This window comes from Pinus tabuliformis, chromosome 1_2, assembly GCF_031772625.1.
Source record: "Pinus tabuliformis cultivar Carrire ecotype Pingquan chromosome 1_2, CPIR1, whole genome shotgun sequence".
Lineage (NCBI taxonomy): Eukaryota > Viridiplantae > Streptophyta > Pinopsida > Pinales > Pinaceae > Pinus > Pinus tabuliformis.
This window is the reverse complement of record NC_142298.1, coordinates 881,664,210-881,679,926: the sequence shown is the minus strand read 5'-3', so window position 1 is coordinate 881,679,926 and position 15,717 is coordinate 881,664,210. Positions and strand designations below refer to the sequence as shown.

Here is a 15,717-nt window from a genome sequence, read left to right as displayed (position 1 = left end):
ATGTTGTCAACAACCTTCCTTGTGCATTCGTTGCATCAGGTATGCTGCCTTCAACTAATCTTCATGATGTTGCTCATTGTGATGCTGTTGTCGTCATATACTGATGTCATTGTCTACAAACAACTTGATGTCTTCGTGGGTAGGCATGTTCATAGACACTTGATCGACTGCATCCGCAAGTGTGCTTTGAATGATGTCTTCACCTCTACTCTCCTGGAAACCATTGTACTAGTACTTTTGAGAGGCAGATGAACACCTATGATACCTAGAGACACGACAATGCTCATGGCAAGTATTATGTCAGTCAAAAACCAAAATGAACTTGAGAACTGACTTGCAACATACCTGGGTGACTGATCATGAAGTTCGCGCAATTTCCATTGGGAGGTCGAGAGATTGATTGCCAAGACTACGCAAGGCACATTTTGGGCTGCTGGAAGGCTGACTGACTGCTAGAATTGCGCAATGCACAATCCAATTTGCTTGTTGACTGTTGGAATTGCACAATGCGCAATCTTAGGTGCAAATGGTTGCAGGTTCAGTGACTACATTTCACAATTTTCTAGGGCAGCAGTCAATGTCCCTTAGAAATGCACAAAACAATCATGGAGGACAGTTCGTCAGCATAAATGCACATTTCTGGAGAGGAAAACAGAGCCTTCCTTCCCCAGATTGCAAAATGTTGTCTTAGTGAAGGCAGGTCTAGGCCAAAGTTGGCTAGACTCGCCGACGGGCGATTGAAAGAAAATATCACAGTGAATGCATTACAACACTAAGTGAAAGGAGAAGTGATTAAAGATGCATGCAAACATTGAATGATAGATTGAATAAATGGATCGACAGGCATGTGGGTGAAGCGGATCACCGAATTGGCAACCGTTTGTGCAAAACAGGTTCATGCATGCGACAATAGTGAGATAGCAAGGAAAGATGAAACAATGCTAGTCCAATATAGTATGTATCAAAACGACAAAAAACGCTCACTAAAATCAAGTAGACAACATTCATATGAAGCGAAACACAAAAAGCACCAGAAATGCAACACAAGACATGGAAAGCGGGCTTACCCCAAAACAACTAAGATGAATGTACCGACAACTCCTACATGCGATGTGGGACATGAGAGATGCAAGGTTGATGTGAGGAATGAGCTCTGCAATGTCGAGTTGATGAGTTTTGATAAAATCGAGGATATGACATGCATGCCACAAATCTAGGGAAAGTGACACTTGGTGGGAGGCTTCGGAAATAATCCTTGCATGTAACCTCCAAGTGCTAAAAGTAAATCCATGAAACAAAGGATACCTTTGCATGCTACCTTGGGAGAAGCAGCTCATGCATGCAAGTCAGTTTTGCTTGATCCCGCAGGGAGCTAGTCAACTCAACTACACATGCAAGAGGCTTCTCAACTACTGCGAGAAAATGCTCATTTCTGGCTAGGAGCTCAGCTGGCTACTTAAAATACTTGTGCAATTTCTGGGCAGAGCAGCTGACTACTGCCCAGATTTGCGTAAATTCTGGGTTGAGTAGTCGAGCTGGGAAGGATTGTGCAATTTTATGGGTGAAGCTTGCTCAGAAGAATTGCGCAATTCTGGGGCCGAATAGGCTGTCAGTCAGGATTGCATAATTTCTCAAGGGAAGGCTGGCTACCCTCTAAATTTGTGCAAATTCTTGATGGAGCTGCTTAGCCTACTACTGGACCAAGATCAGATGAAGACACTATGAGGGTAATGCATCAAGGTTTGATCGACATGATCTCTTTCTTCAAGAAAACCACTGGAGCTTGTGTGCTTGATGAAGCAAGACACGTTGTTGTGAAGGTTGGTAGGCAGGCTCCAAAACGAAGACAAGGCAAAATTTTGGAGGGAGGTTGTAGCCGCTACAACACGTTCTTCTCTCTCCAAAGTCAAATCCATCTCTCAATGTATTTGTTCCACGATCCCTCTCTCCCCCCTCCAAATCTATGTCTCTCTCCCTCCATATCTCCTTCTCTCTCTCCCATATTGTCTCTCCCTTTCTCTCCCACATCCCTCTATCTCTTCCCCCAATCACTCTCTCTCTCTTTCTCGCTCTCTCTCTTTCTCTCTCCGCCCTCCAACTATGTCACTATCTCCCTCCCTCTTTCCTTCTTTCTCCCCCCATATTTGTGTCTCCCTATCTCTCTCTCACCCTTTCCCCCACTCTCTCTCTTCCCTCCCCCTCTCCTCTCTCCCTTGTCACTCCCTCTATCCCCCCCTTCAAGTGCATTTCTCTCTCCCTCACTCTCTCCTTCTCTCTCTTCCCTCCTCTTTATTCCTTCCTCTCTCTCCCTCTATTCCTGACCTCCCTCTCTCGTTCTGTTTCCATCACACTTTCTCTCTCTCAACCCTCCAACTCTATTACTATCTTCCTCTCTCTCTCTACCCCGTTTCTCTCCCCAAAATCTTTGTGTCCCCATGTGTCTCCCTCTCCTTCTCTCCTCTCTCTCTCTCTCTCTCTCTCTCTCTCTCTACGTCCTTGTTCTTCCAATCCTCTCTCTCCCTCTCCAACTCCATATCTTTCTCCCTCTCTCTCTCCTTCTCTCCCCCCTGCCTCTCTCTCTATTCTTTCCTCTCTCTCCCCCACCATTCTCTCTCTATTTCTCTCTCTCTATCTCCATGCTCCATTTCTATCACTATATCCATCCCTCCTCCTTCTCTCTCTCCCCCTTCCATCTCTGTGTCTCCCTCTCTCTTTCTTCCCCTTCTCTCTCTCTCTCTCTCTCTCTCTCTCTCTCTCTATCCCATCCTTCACATATCCAACTCAAACACAACTCAAGGGAATCGAACCTGGGTCAAGGCTCTGATACCATGAAGAGGTTTTCTGTTACACCAAAACCCGCAGGTGTTGGTAAATGTTTCAAACGAGTAACTAGGATCCCCAGGGTGGAAATTACAAATTCCATAGAGGTGCCATGATTCTTCCAACACCCCCCTCAAACGCAACTCGGGGGAATCAAACCTCGGTCCATGCTATGATACCATGAAGAGGTTTTCCGTTACACCAAAACCCACAGGTGTTGGTAAAGGTTCCAAACCAGTAACTAGGATCCCTAAGGTGGAAATTACGGATTCCATAGAGGTGCGGTGATTCTCGGGTCTACTACCTATCATCCACAACATGGGGATTTGATCACTAAGTTTTCATAGAAGCCACATCAATTCTATCATCAGATAAATTACCCCGAGAACATTCCAAAATGTATATGTATTTAACTCATTCATATATATATAATTTAAAATAATTTATAATTTAGTTAATTTATATAATTTTACTTTTTTAAATCATTTTTAATATTTTTATAAATTCACACCAATCCAAATTTACTTATCATTTATTTATGTAACTATGGTAATTATATACTTATAACCAACATGTTCGAATTTTTTTTAATCTTTCAAAAAATTACAAGTATTGAAGTCGGCATTGCATCGGGCATTCTATTGTTACCGTGAAGGAATTTCAAAGAGCATGTTTACGCAGAAAATGTGAGTGACGTTACAATTTGAGACATACCGAAGGGTTTGAACGGGAGGTTAGGTCTTGAAGTTCTTAATTTACATGAATTGAAGTCGGCATTACCTCGGGCGTTCCATTGTATCTAGTAAGGAAATTCAAAGAGCATGTTTATGCAGTCATTGTGAGAGACATTACAATCTAAGATATCCAGAAGGGGTTCAAAGACAAAGTTTATTTCTTGAAGTTTGTTAATTAGAAGATGAAGACTATTTCGTTTGACCCAATCCAACTTATGGGTTCAGGGGTGTGAGGTAATCGGAAGCTGGAAGCTACAAGCGATTGCAAGGCCTAACGGTTCTTCTGGCTTCATTGATGGCTAATTATCGTTTGTTTGGTAATTATAAGAAAAGCTTAGTATGGAGAGGTAATTACAAATAAAGTTACTTCATACAAAAACGCGGAACAGCTCAGCAAAACTAAATTTGAGCGAGTACATGATCATGAGGAACATTCTTAGTATTTTTAACCCAAAAGAAAGACAATTGAAATAAGGAGCGAGATAAATGATCTTCTTTCTTATAAAGCCGTCAGATCGAAAACGACTAGATATTCCTGCATAGAAGACTCATTTATCACGAAAGTTCCTCTGAACACTTCTCTCGGTGTATTAACACCTCTCAATGTATACGCAGGAAATCTTAATAGAATAACTGTGGAAACATTATAGCTGATTTTACCCTCTATAATTTCAATGAGATTCAATGCAATTCGCAAACGACGGAAAAGATAAATCTGTTAACATTTATGATGAATAATACTTTGCTCAAAATACTATAGCACCAACCTCCACCGAATATTAAACATTAACAGGTCACAACATTCAATGAAATTGACAATCCTCGGCCAGATAAATCTGTTAACGTCATGATTAATAATGTTTTGTTCAAAATGCCATAGTCTTAAATCTATCAAGAACGTACTTATGAAAACATATAAAAGAAAAAACAATGAGCAGAAACTAGAAGGGTGTAGTTCTTAATGCATGAACTTAATTTTCATTGGAATCTCATATATTTATGGAAGCAATAAATGCATTATTATATAACCAATATATTTCTAATTCGATTATCAATTATCATACTAAATGCATTATTATATAGCCAACGTATTTGTAATTGGATTATCAATTATTAACTTTGAGTACTGATTACATTTAATAATTTGCTGCCCTAATTCTGATAACTCACAAACACAAAATCTGTTGACTAATTTGTCAGCAATTACATGACACAATTAAGCATTATCCTCAACACTCTCCTAAGGTGATTTCAAGCATATCCCTTGTGTACTTAAACTTCCCTTTTGGTAGTGATTTGGTGAATATATCTGAAAGCTAATAATTTGTTCTTGAAAACTTTATTTCAATTTCTCGTTTTGCTACATGGTATTTTATGAAATAATATTTGGCATCAATGTATTTTGTTAGATTATGAAACATAAGATTTTTAGTTATGACAATGGTAGACAACTTATCATAGTCAGTTATGGCAATGGTATACAAGTTATCATAGTAAATAGTTGTGGCATGTTTTTGGTCTTGTTTAAGATCTAATAAGACTTTCATTAGCCAAATTCCTTGACATGTTGTTGCTGTTGCTGCCATATACTCTGTAGAAGAAAACAAAACAGTTGGTTGCTTCTTTGAGCACCATGATACTAAATATCATCCAAGGCTTAAGACATAACCTGAAGTGCTTTTTCTATCATCAGTAAATCCAACCCAATCACTATCTGTATCACCAACCACCCCAAAATTATTTGATGAAGTATACCAAATGCCATAATTTCTTATTCCGCATAGATACCACAAAATTCTTTTTGCTGCTCCAAAATGAATCTTACTTGGACTTTGCATGAATATGGAAATCAAGCCTACTACATGCATAATATGAGGCCTAGTGGTAGTAAGATACAAAAGGATTTTTACCAAAATCCTATAGGATTGAGCATCTACCTTTTGAGCTCCATCTTCTATAGAAAACTTTTCGTTTGTATTCATGGGTGTGCTCATGGGTTTGAAATTTTCCATTTCCCATTTGTGAAGAAGATCTAAAGCACACTTTTCTTGTGAACCAAAAATGCCCTCATCCATTTATGTCACTTCTATGCGAAGAAAATAATGAAGCAAACCCAAATCAAGCATTTCAAATTCAATCATCATGCGAGCATGAACTCTTCAACTAACAAATCACTTGAAGATGTGATATCAAGTCATCTACATATAAGCAAGAAATTAGTATATCATTACCATTTGACTTGATATATAATGTGGCTTCATTTTCACTTGTGTTAAATCATGTTTTCAAAAGATAAGTGTCAATTCTACTATACCAAGCTCTTGGAGCTTGTTTAAACCCATAAAGGGACTTTTTCAGTTTCTATACTTTGTGTTCATTTCCTACTTCTTTATATCATTGGGGCTACTGAACTTATACATCTTCTTTCAACCCACCATTTACAAAGGTTGATTTCACATCAAATTGATAAGCTAACCATTTATATTGTATTGCCAATACCAAACCACTTCCGATTGTATCAAATATTGAAACAAGAGCATATGTTTCACTATAGTCAATACCTAGTTGTTGAGCATATCCCTTTTCCACTAACCTTACTTTATGGTTTTCTAGTGATGCATCAACTTCATACTTTATTTTGTACAACCATTTTTGCCCCAATGGCTTCTTCTTTAGTTGGCGGATCCAATGCTTCATTCCTTTTAATAGCTGTCATCTCTTCATCCATTGTTTTGCACCAAAATGACTCTTGTACTACATCTTCATAACATCTTGGCTCTACTTCAATCTCAGATATCAAAGCAAAATTAGTATACCCCTAAATTTCATTCAAGGATTTTATTCTTTGAGGAGGACTTGGGATTTAAACAACACATGAAGTTGTAGAAGATGATGAATTGGATGTGTCTTGTTAAGTATTTCGATTACTGAATGAATTTGTGGAAACAAAAGATTCATCTTCTTGTACAATAATACTTGGATTTTGTTGTTGCACATTTTGATTCCAATACCATTCTTCTTTCTCATCAAAAAAACATATCACAACTAATCATTAGTTTTTCAATTTGTGGATTGTACATTCTTTAACCTTTGGTTTCCTCACAATAGCCAATAAAAATTCATTTTACACTTTTATCATCGTGTTTTCTTCTCTTTTCAGAAGGAACGTGAGCATAAGCAATGCAACCAACGACTCTAAAATGAGAAACATTGGGTTTTCTTCCACACCATGCATGATTAGGGGTAATATTTTGCACACTTATTATTCAACATCTATTAAGAAAATAAACAGATGTAGCTACATCCACAACACAAAAAATGTTTAGAAGGTTTTTACCTTTCAACATGCTCCTAGCCATCTAAACAATTGTTTTATTCTTACGTTCAACAATATCATTCTATTGGGGAGTATAACTAGCTATCAATTGCCTCTGAATTTCATTCATTTTACAATAAGAATCAAACTCATTAGAAGTGAATTATTTACCTCTATCTGTGTGTAGTGTTTTTAGCGAATAACCCCCTTAATTTACCTCAACAACCTTAAATTGTTGAAATATGACAAATGCATCATATTTTTCCTTAATGAAATATACCAATATTCTTATACTAAAATCATTAATTTACCTCAACAACCTTAAATTGTTGAAATATGACAAATGCATCATATTTTCCCTTAATGAAATATACCCATGTTCTTATACTAAAATCATCCACAAAAATAATGAAACACTTATTTTGTTTAGATAGAAAGGTTTCATAGGACCATATATATCTGCATGCACTAGCTCTAATGGTTTACCTTCTCTCCATGATTTTCCTAATAAAATGAATCTCTATGTTGCTTAGCAAGAATACACCCTTCACACACCTTATCAAGAAAATCAGTAAGGGGTAACCCTTTCACCATTTGATTGTGATATAACAATTTCAAGCCTTTTATATTCAAATGTCCATATCTCATGTGTCATAGCTAGGAACTGTCATCATAAGCAACATGTAATGCTGTACTTGCTTCACAAGGGAGGCTGAAAGAAAAAATTCTATTTTGCAGCATATTAGTATTGACAATAATTTTACTATGATCAACTTTATCGTAGATTACACATTGATTGTTCTTAAAAACAGTTAAATAACCCTTTTCAAGGAGCCGCCCCACACTCAAAAAATTATGTGCGAAAACAAAAACATATAAAAAACAATTAATGTGGTTTGGTTTTCCTTCTTTTCTCTTTACAACAACTGTTCACTTACCTTTAACTTCAGTGGGCTTGTCATTTCCCAAGATTACATCAGATTATATAGATTCATCTATCTCCACAAAGCCATCTTTGTTTCCTATCATGTGATTGTTGCAACCACTATAATTAAGTCACACCTCCTTGGAAACATTATTAGTTGAATTAGAAGTGAAGAATAAAGTGCCAACCTCTCCTTTTTATTCAGAAAACTTAGCTTGTTGTTTTTGGTTTTTGCCAATAAGTTTGTTCATAATGGCCAAATCTTTTACAACAAAAAAATTGAAATTGGGATTTACTAAATATTTTACCTCCATCATTGTCATCATTAACTCTTCATTTGGTGTTTGCAAGAAAAAATCTTCCTCTACCCGTGGCTTCTCCTCTGTATGTGGCTGCTCTCACTCTTCCTCTTTCATGAGAGAATAGCCTCATGGGATCAATTATACACAAATGTCTTTTGTCTTTGGAAACATTTCTTTTTGCTTGAAAAACTTGCTCGATAGAATTTTCAGAAGATCTATTCACTATTTACTTGTAAGATTCAAGAGACCCTATTAGCTCATTCAAGAGACCCTTGTGAGTTAGATCCTTAGAATCCTCAATACAAAGAACAACCCCATCAAATTTACCATGAAAACATCATAAAATCTTCTCGATAGTCTTTTGATCTTTCACATCTTGACCATAAGACCTAGTTTCATTCACTATTCCCATAACTCTAGTAAAAATCCCTTGAATAGATTCAGAGTTTTGCTTGCACAAAATTTCAAATTCTTTTCTTAAGGACTACTACTTAACAACTTTTATCATATTTGTTCCTTGATATGCATGCTGCAACACATCCCATGCCTCCTTTGGTTTTGTTACTCCAACTAGTCTTGGAAAAATGGAATCATGCACTGCTTGCTAGATTAGGAAGAGAGCCTTTGAATCCATTTTTACTATTTTTCTTTAGTTGCATTCTTTAGTCTTGATTGGAACGAGAAAGTCTTTGAGCATGCCGTTGTGTATAACCATTTTCTACGAAATCCCACAAATTTTGTGAGAGAAACGATATTTTCATTTTAATGCTCCAAAAACCAAAGTTTCTCATCTTTAAACACTTGTAGTTGGAGTTGAGAAAAATTCATACTATTGTTGTTGTTGGCCATTGCTGCCAACTACTCAGCACTCCCACTAATAACTTGAATCTGCACAAGCTTCACAAAATTATGAAAGCTCTTGCCAATGGTTATCACAAACTTTTGAAATCTCCTACCAACAACTCACGCTTTACATAAAAGTCCAATCTCTTCACCTAGGTGTGATACCACATGTTAAATCTTTAAGAGCATACATATAAAAACATGTAAAAAAAACAATGAACAAAAACTAGAAGATACTAGTTTTCAATGCAATAACTCAACTTTCTTTTGAATCTCATATCTTAATGGAAGCAATGAATGCATTATTATATTGCCAACATATTTCTAATTGAATTATCAATTATGTGACTAATTTCTGATTCTAATTTAGTGCCTTCAATAATTTGCTGAATAATAACTTTAAGTAATTATGTCCTAATTATGATGAGTTACTAACACAAAATCTGTTGAACAATTACATGACACACTTAAACGTTATCCTCAACCTATAGCACCAGCCTCCACCGGATTAGACACTAAAAGGTCAAAAAAAATAATTCAATAAACAGACGATATCGGCAAATGGACGCCTAAACAAAATATATGTTTTCTAAAAGGGCAAGCGATTGACGTTGAAATATGAAGTCGCTTGTGAACTATTTAAACTAAAAAATGCACTGCGAACTATTTCGGTTGAAAAATATATGAATATATGTGACCGGGACTGCTTAGATATAAGAGTAAAAGTTATTATAACAAATACTTATCCTAAGTTTAGTGTTTCCTAAACATCTCGCTTGGAGCGACAGAAAAAGTAGCAGGGAAGACCGAACATGCATAAAAATAAATTTAACGGTAGAGAATAACATCATTTATTCAAATCATTAAAATTAAATCTAAAACCAATATTAATATTAATATATATGTGTCTTTGTCAGATTTTAAACTATACTATTTCCGGTGCATAAATTGCCCTTTGGTCTTTTGGAATGTTTTACGGTCATCTACACATTGTCGTTTCGATTATTTTATCATTAATAATGAATAATCATATTTCATATATTTCAAAGGGCAAAATCACATATTATGAGTCTTTATCAACATTATTGACAACATTTTCATTATTTTATGATTTGTTTCAGACATCTTGTTTTTTGTTATGACATTCATCCATCCCTCCCCTCCTTGAAAAAATATAGAAAACTGTAGTGGTATTCGTTACACATTATTTAAATTTTAAAGCATTTCGTTCTCCATGAATTCGGAAACATTAAAATGATGTCTCCCTTTTGCACAACAAAAGTCTATACAGACAGAAATTATCATAAAAAGGCAATGTCTTTTTGCACAGGTATAAATGAAGATACATATTCTATTCTGTAGCAGTGATTTGAACTTGTCAACCCACAACATTGTCAGCGACAGAATATGTTAAACAATCACCACAACCTTGAGTGCAGTACGAATCATAGATTGCAGTATAGTGGGGCACTATTTTTCAAACATTAATTATTATTACAACCATGAAAGTAGAAGCGTCATGTATAGATTTTAGGCCAGAACCTTAGACAAGGAGAAGGCAACTGCACTGAAGTATGTTATATAATACTGCAGCAGAGGAAGAAGCAATGTCACGTCGAATTACACAAAGGACGGAGGATGATCTGAACTCCATACTCAGGGTAGAGCATCACGAGAACAGTGGGTGCATGTCTGTATGAAGGAGAAATCTCGAAAGAGAATCGCTGTAAAATCATTGCCAAAACAACCTTGGCCTCAATCACACTGAAATTTCGCCCTATGCAGGCCCTCGGCCCAATGCCAAACGGAATATATGCCAATGGATGTTTTGCAGCACCTGCATCTCCTGAACTAAATCTTGCAGGATTGAATTCCTTCGCATCATCTCCCCATAACTTTTCATCATGGTGAATGGCCAAGATTGGAATCAATAGCTCCATCCCTTCTGGAAGATGAAGACTCCCAAGATTTACTTCCTTCTTTGTCCGTCTGAGTAGTGCTACTAGAGGTGGATACAGTCTCAGAGACTCTCTCACAATCATGTCCACCTGCAGAAGAAAACGAAGATCACATAAATAAATTAATCCTCTCTTGTAATGTTATCGCTCAATTAAGAAAAAAATTGTCGATCTTACAATTCTAAGTTGGTTCAAAGTATTTCTGTCGGGATCGTCGTTCCCACAGACGTCAAGAACTTGCTGCCGAGCCATTTTCTGCCAGTCTTGATGAAAGGCCAGAAGAGCAACTGTCCATGTTAACATATTTGAAGTGGTCTGCTTGCCAGCAAAGAAAAAAGTCTTGCATTCCTCTATTATATCTCTCACTCTAATAGCACCAGTACCAGTGTTAGCATGGTGTCCTATATTAGTGTTTGATTTGGCATTTATCATAAGACCTAGCAAATCAGTTGAAACCGTTCTCTCAACGCCCACATCATTTTCTCGCCTCTCGATTAGCTTTATCAGAGCAGATTTAGTTTCGTTAGCCAGTTTCCATTGACGCAGGTTCTTTTTCGTAGGCAAAAACCTGAAACAGATTTACCGCCGTTTTCTTCATAGTTAGACGACTATTCAATTACCTGGGTATTCCTGCTACTGTATGAAAATGCTGAACTTATCTCTAATGCAGATTTCAAAAAATATCCTGGAATGTGACTGACAGCAGTATGATCAACTATTTAATTAATTAGATATTATGACTTGTTCCTGCTGCATCAAAATGTCAAACTTATTCCATATAGCAGCTAGGTTAATTTTGTTAGTAGTTAATTCAATTGTTTGACCAGCCAAGCTACTGTCCGTGGTATTCAGGAAAATTTGGGCACCCTTGCCTCAATTATTGATTTCTCCAGGGTTCCAGGTGAGGTTAAATAATTGATTTACTCTATGATGCTAGAATATTCCAGAAATCCCTAATAAACTTAATCACAATAGATATTTTGGAAATCTGCAATCAGATAACGATGAGCATATTAAAAATGGCAAAAGTGATATTAAAAATGGCAAAAGTGATACAATTACATGATAGAAATAATGGTTGGTTTCAAACTTCACTTTAGTGTGTATTACAAGGTAACAAGAGAGGCATCTTTATCTTTATCGCAGATTCTGAGAATAATATCACATAATCCAGCTGATAAAGGGATGTCAAACAATTAATCTAATTAGATTCTAAAATATTCTTAGAAAATGGATTCTAAAATATTCTTAGGAATTGGATTTTAAAATATTACTAGAAACTAGTTTCTAAAATATTTTCAAAATCTACAATGAGATAAATGGGATAGGGTTAAGGTAATAGAAGCCCCACATGAGATATGTTTACGGTGATAGGAGTCACCAAAGATTTGAGAATGATAAATACCACATAAAGTAAGATTTCATATGGGAATGGAACATGAAAAATTTAAGATCAACGAATGAATACTGACCTCCAAAAAATCGAAACAGAAAATTTTCGTAAAGCCTCTGCAGCAAAGATGAATTGTTCAGACTGCATATGAAATATGCGTTTTCCTCCTTCGTAGCTGGTGCCAAAAGCTGTTCGTGCAATGATATCTGCACTAAGATTCTCAAACTGTTCACAAACCTCTATCTCATTCACGCCTGCCTCAATCGAAATTTTCCATTTCTTTAGCATATTCGTCGCACTCCCAGCGATCACAGGAATCAGTTCCTGTTGTGCACACGGCTAGCTATGTGAAACATACCGTATTAAATGCATTTTTAAAGCATCAGATCAAATTTAGGAAAGACTCAATTGAATATATTACTCTCAAGTTCTCTGGAAAGAAGGCAGGATTTATGATTCTTCTGTGCCGCATCCATTTTTCCCCTTTCAAACTTAGGAGCCCATCACCTTCTAATTTCTTTAACATAGGATGAGGCTCTGCTTTTTCATAATCACTGTTCTTCGATGATAATATCTCCTTGATTAGCGTAGGGTCTGCGATAGTTAGTCGTGCGGTAGGGCCAAACCAGACGAGAAAAGTGCTACCTATATATACAAAAACAATAGAAACCCAATAAAGACGACCCTTCCAACAATAATTTTAATATTCGAAAATATTAGAAAATCGACAATATATGAAGCAGCAATACTTCACCGTAGGATTTCCTCCAATGATGGTAGAATGGGAGAACTCGGGCGAGAATATCGTGAGAGAAGCCCATATTTTCAAAACTCGCTTCATGCGCCATTTTCACCATCTCTTTGGCATTTCCAAGGAATAGTTTGTAGGGAGGGCTTCTTATTCCCTGTGATTCGAAATGCTTCTGTATTTTCCGAGGCTTCCACCATACAAATCTTATAGCTTCAACGACTACTCTAATAACAAATATAGCAAATGCTGCAAACCCAGAAATCCACAACCGTCCCTCCATTATCTCAATATTTCTTCGTGCCCTCACAATCTTAATTGGCAAAGGATTATATAATCTTCCAAGCTCCAAAAACTACATGCATCTTTGACCCTAAATTGTAGTTGTATTAGGAATGCATCACTCTCAAACGGGAAGTTTCCTTAGTACAGTGATAGAGAACGGATGGATCTGTTGGCCATCATCACTGACGTGTTATTCGTTTAAAATTCTCTTAATTTAGAATAAAGTACCGACGATATTGATTAACTACATTTCTTTTGGCAGATGGGGTCCCCTAGGCCGCACCGACGATATTGACTGATTATATTTCTTTTGGCAGTTGGGGTCCCCTAGAGCCGCATTAGACAGACTGTGCATACAACCATGGGCACATTTGGGGGAGGCCAATACACAATATGTTTGCTCTCTATGTTTGCATTTTCGAAGAAATGACTCTTGAAAACTATCACTGTATTTGATTGGGGTGTTAATGGAATCTATACTTTCGCAGATAGCGTTTAAGTGACGTGCTCCTTATGCGAGTGCTTTATGAAAAGCTGGTCTCCAATCGCATCTCTCTTGTCATGTAGTTATCCATGAAGCAACTCGCGCATTTAGATGAGCTTAACGTATTTAATCAAAGTGCCTACTTTGCAGGGTTACTTTTTTATTCCACTACAAATGGTTGATGTGGTGCCCTCATCTCATTCAATGAATTTTTGTTTCATAACTCGTACGCCTGCCACTTAAATAATCGCTGTTTGGAGTAGACTCTATGCTTATCGGAACACTATTTAAGATTAATAATGCACTCTCAATTATAGCATTGAAATTCAAGGCATAAGTACACGAAAGACACTAGATTTTTTATTACTCAACCGTCATCAACTTTATGACAAGTCACATCTATGCGTACCAATTTTATAAGAAGTGGCCATTATTGATATGTGTATGTTTACTATAGGATAGGGAAAAAGAAGCACTAAGTATATCACCATGATATTGTTAGAGTAGTAATCAGTGCGCAACAAACTAAAAGACAACAACAGTGAAATAAACCATACACAGAAGACACAGAGTTTAACGTGGTTCACCCAACCATTCTGGGCTACGTCCACCAAACATAAGCATCGGCAATCTTTATTATCAAACAGGAGATTACAAGATATTCAATTTCTTCACAAACTCTCACACTCACACACCAATCCGTATGGACCCTTTTATAGCTAAGAGAATCTAACTGCCTCATAAATCCTCTTACAACAAATATAGGCTACATTAACTCTCTCCCAACAAAATAGAGCTAATATAGCAACTCAATCTTATTGTTGTCACCTACTGAGATTTTTGCCTATTTTACTAAAACTGAAAATCTCAAGAATCTCCACCTTGACAACAATTAGCCTGATGCTCTGTTTCTTTATTACTTATTTTTTCTGCAACCCAAGAGAAGCCAAACACCAACGTAGCTTCTCTAACAAAACTGGTTTCGTGCACATGTTTGCACAGTTTTCCTTTGTATGCACCTTTTCAAGAGAGACTCCCCTTTCAGTGATAACCTGTCTTACAAAATGGTACTTAATTGGAATATGCTTTGATTTACTATGATAGGCCGGATTCTTAGCCAAATGTATTGCACTTTGACTATCACAAAGTAACTTGATGTTGTCCTGTAACCTACCAAATTCACCAAGCAAACCTTTCAGCCAAACCACTTCTTTGCAAGCATGCGAAGCAGCAATGTATTCTGCTTCAGTAGTGGATAAAGAAACAATGTTTTGTAGCTTTGACATCCAGCTAATAGCTCCACCTGCAAGAACAAAGACATACCCTGAAGTTGACCTTCTCTTATCCAAATCACCTACCAAATCAAAATCAACATACCCGCAAACAGATTCACTACTCTTATTGTAAGTAATACAATAACTACTTGTGCCTCTCAAATATCGAAGCACCCATTTCACTGTTGACCAATGTTCTTTACCCGAATTTGCCATATACCTGCTGACAACCCCAACTGCATGTGAAATATGTCGTCGAGTACAAACCAGCGCATACATCAAACATCCTACTACATTGGCATATGGAATTCGAGACATATAATCCTTTTTTTCATCTGTATTAGGACATAAACTAGAAGAAAGCTTAAAATGGGAAGCTAAAGGGACTGACACAGGCTTCACATTGTTCATACCAAACCTCACAAGTATTTTCTCAATATACTTTTGTTGTGATAGCCACAGCTTACCATTGCTCCTGTCTCTGAAAATCTTCATGCCCACAATCTGTCTTGCTGCTCCTAGATCTTTCATATCAAATGTCCTTGCCATCTGAGTCTTTAACCTATTGATTTCTTCAATGCTTTTGCTTGCTAAAAGCATATCGTCAACATACAACACTAAGATAATGAACATGC

General features: G+C 36.8%; 1 protein-coding gene across 1 annotated transcript; it reads right to left on the bottom strand.

Annotated features, from left to right (window-relative positions):
- Nucleotides 1-10,273: 10,273 nt before the first annotated feature.
- Nucleotides 10,274-13,268, bottom strand: LOC149208777 (cytochrome P450 734A1-like). The gene is made up of 5 exons (XM_089394144.1): nt 13,046-13,268; nt 12,713-12,936; nt 12,371-12,615; nt 11,076-11,466; nt 10,274-10,988 (listed from the first exon to the last, which is right to left on the bottom strand). The coding sequence occupies exons 1-5, from the start codon at nt 13,146-13,148 to the stop codon at nt 10,551-10,553; spliced, it is 1,401 nt and encodes a 466-aa protein (XP_089250270.1). The 5' UTR covers nt 13,149-13,268; the 3' UTR covers nt 10,274-10,550.
- Between the last annotated feature and the right edge of the window lie 2,449 nt (nt 13,269-15,717).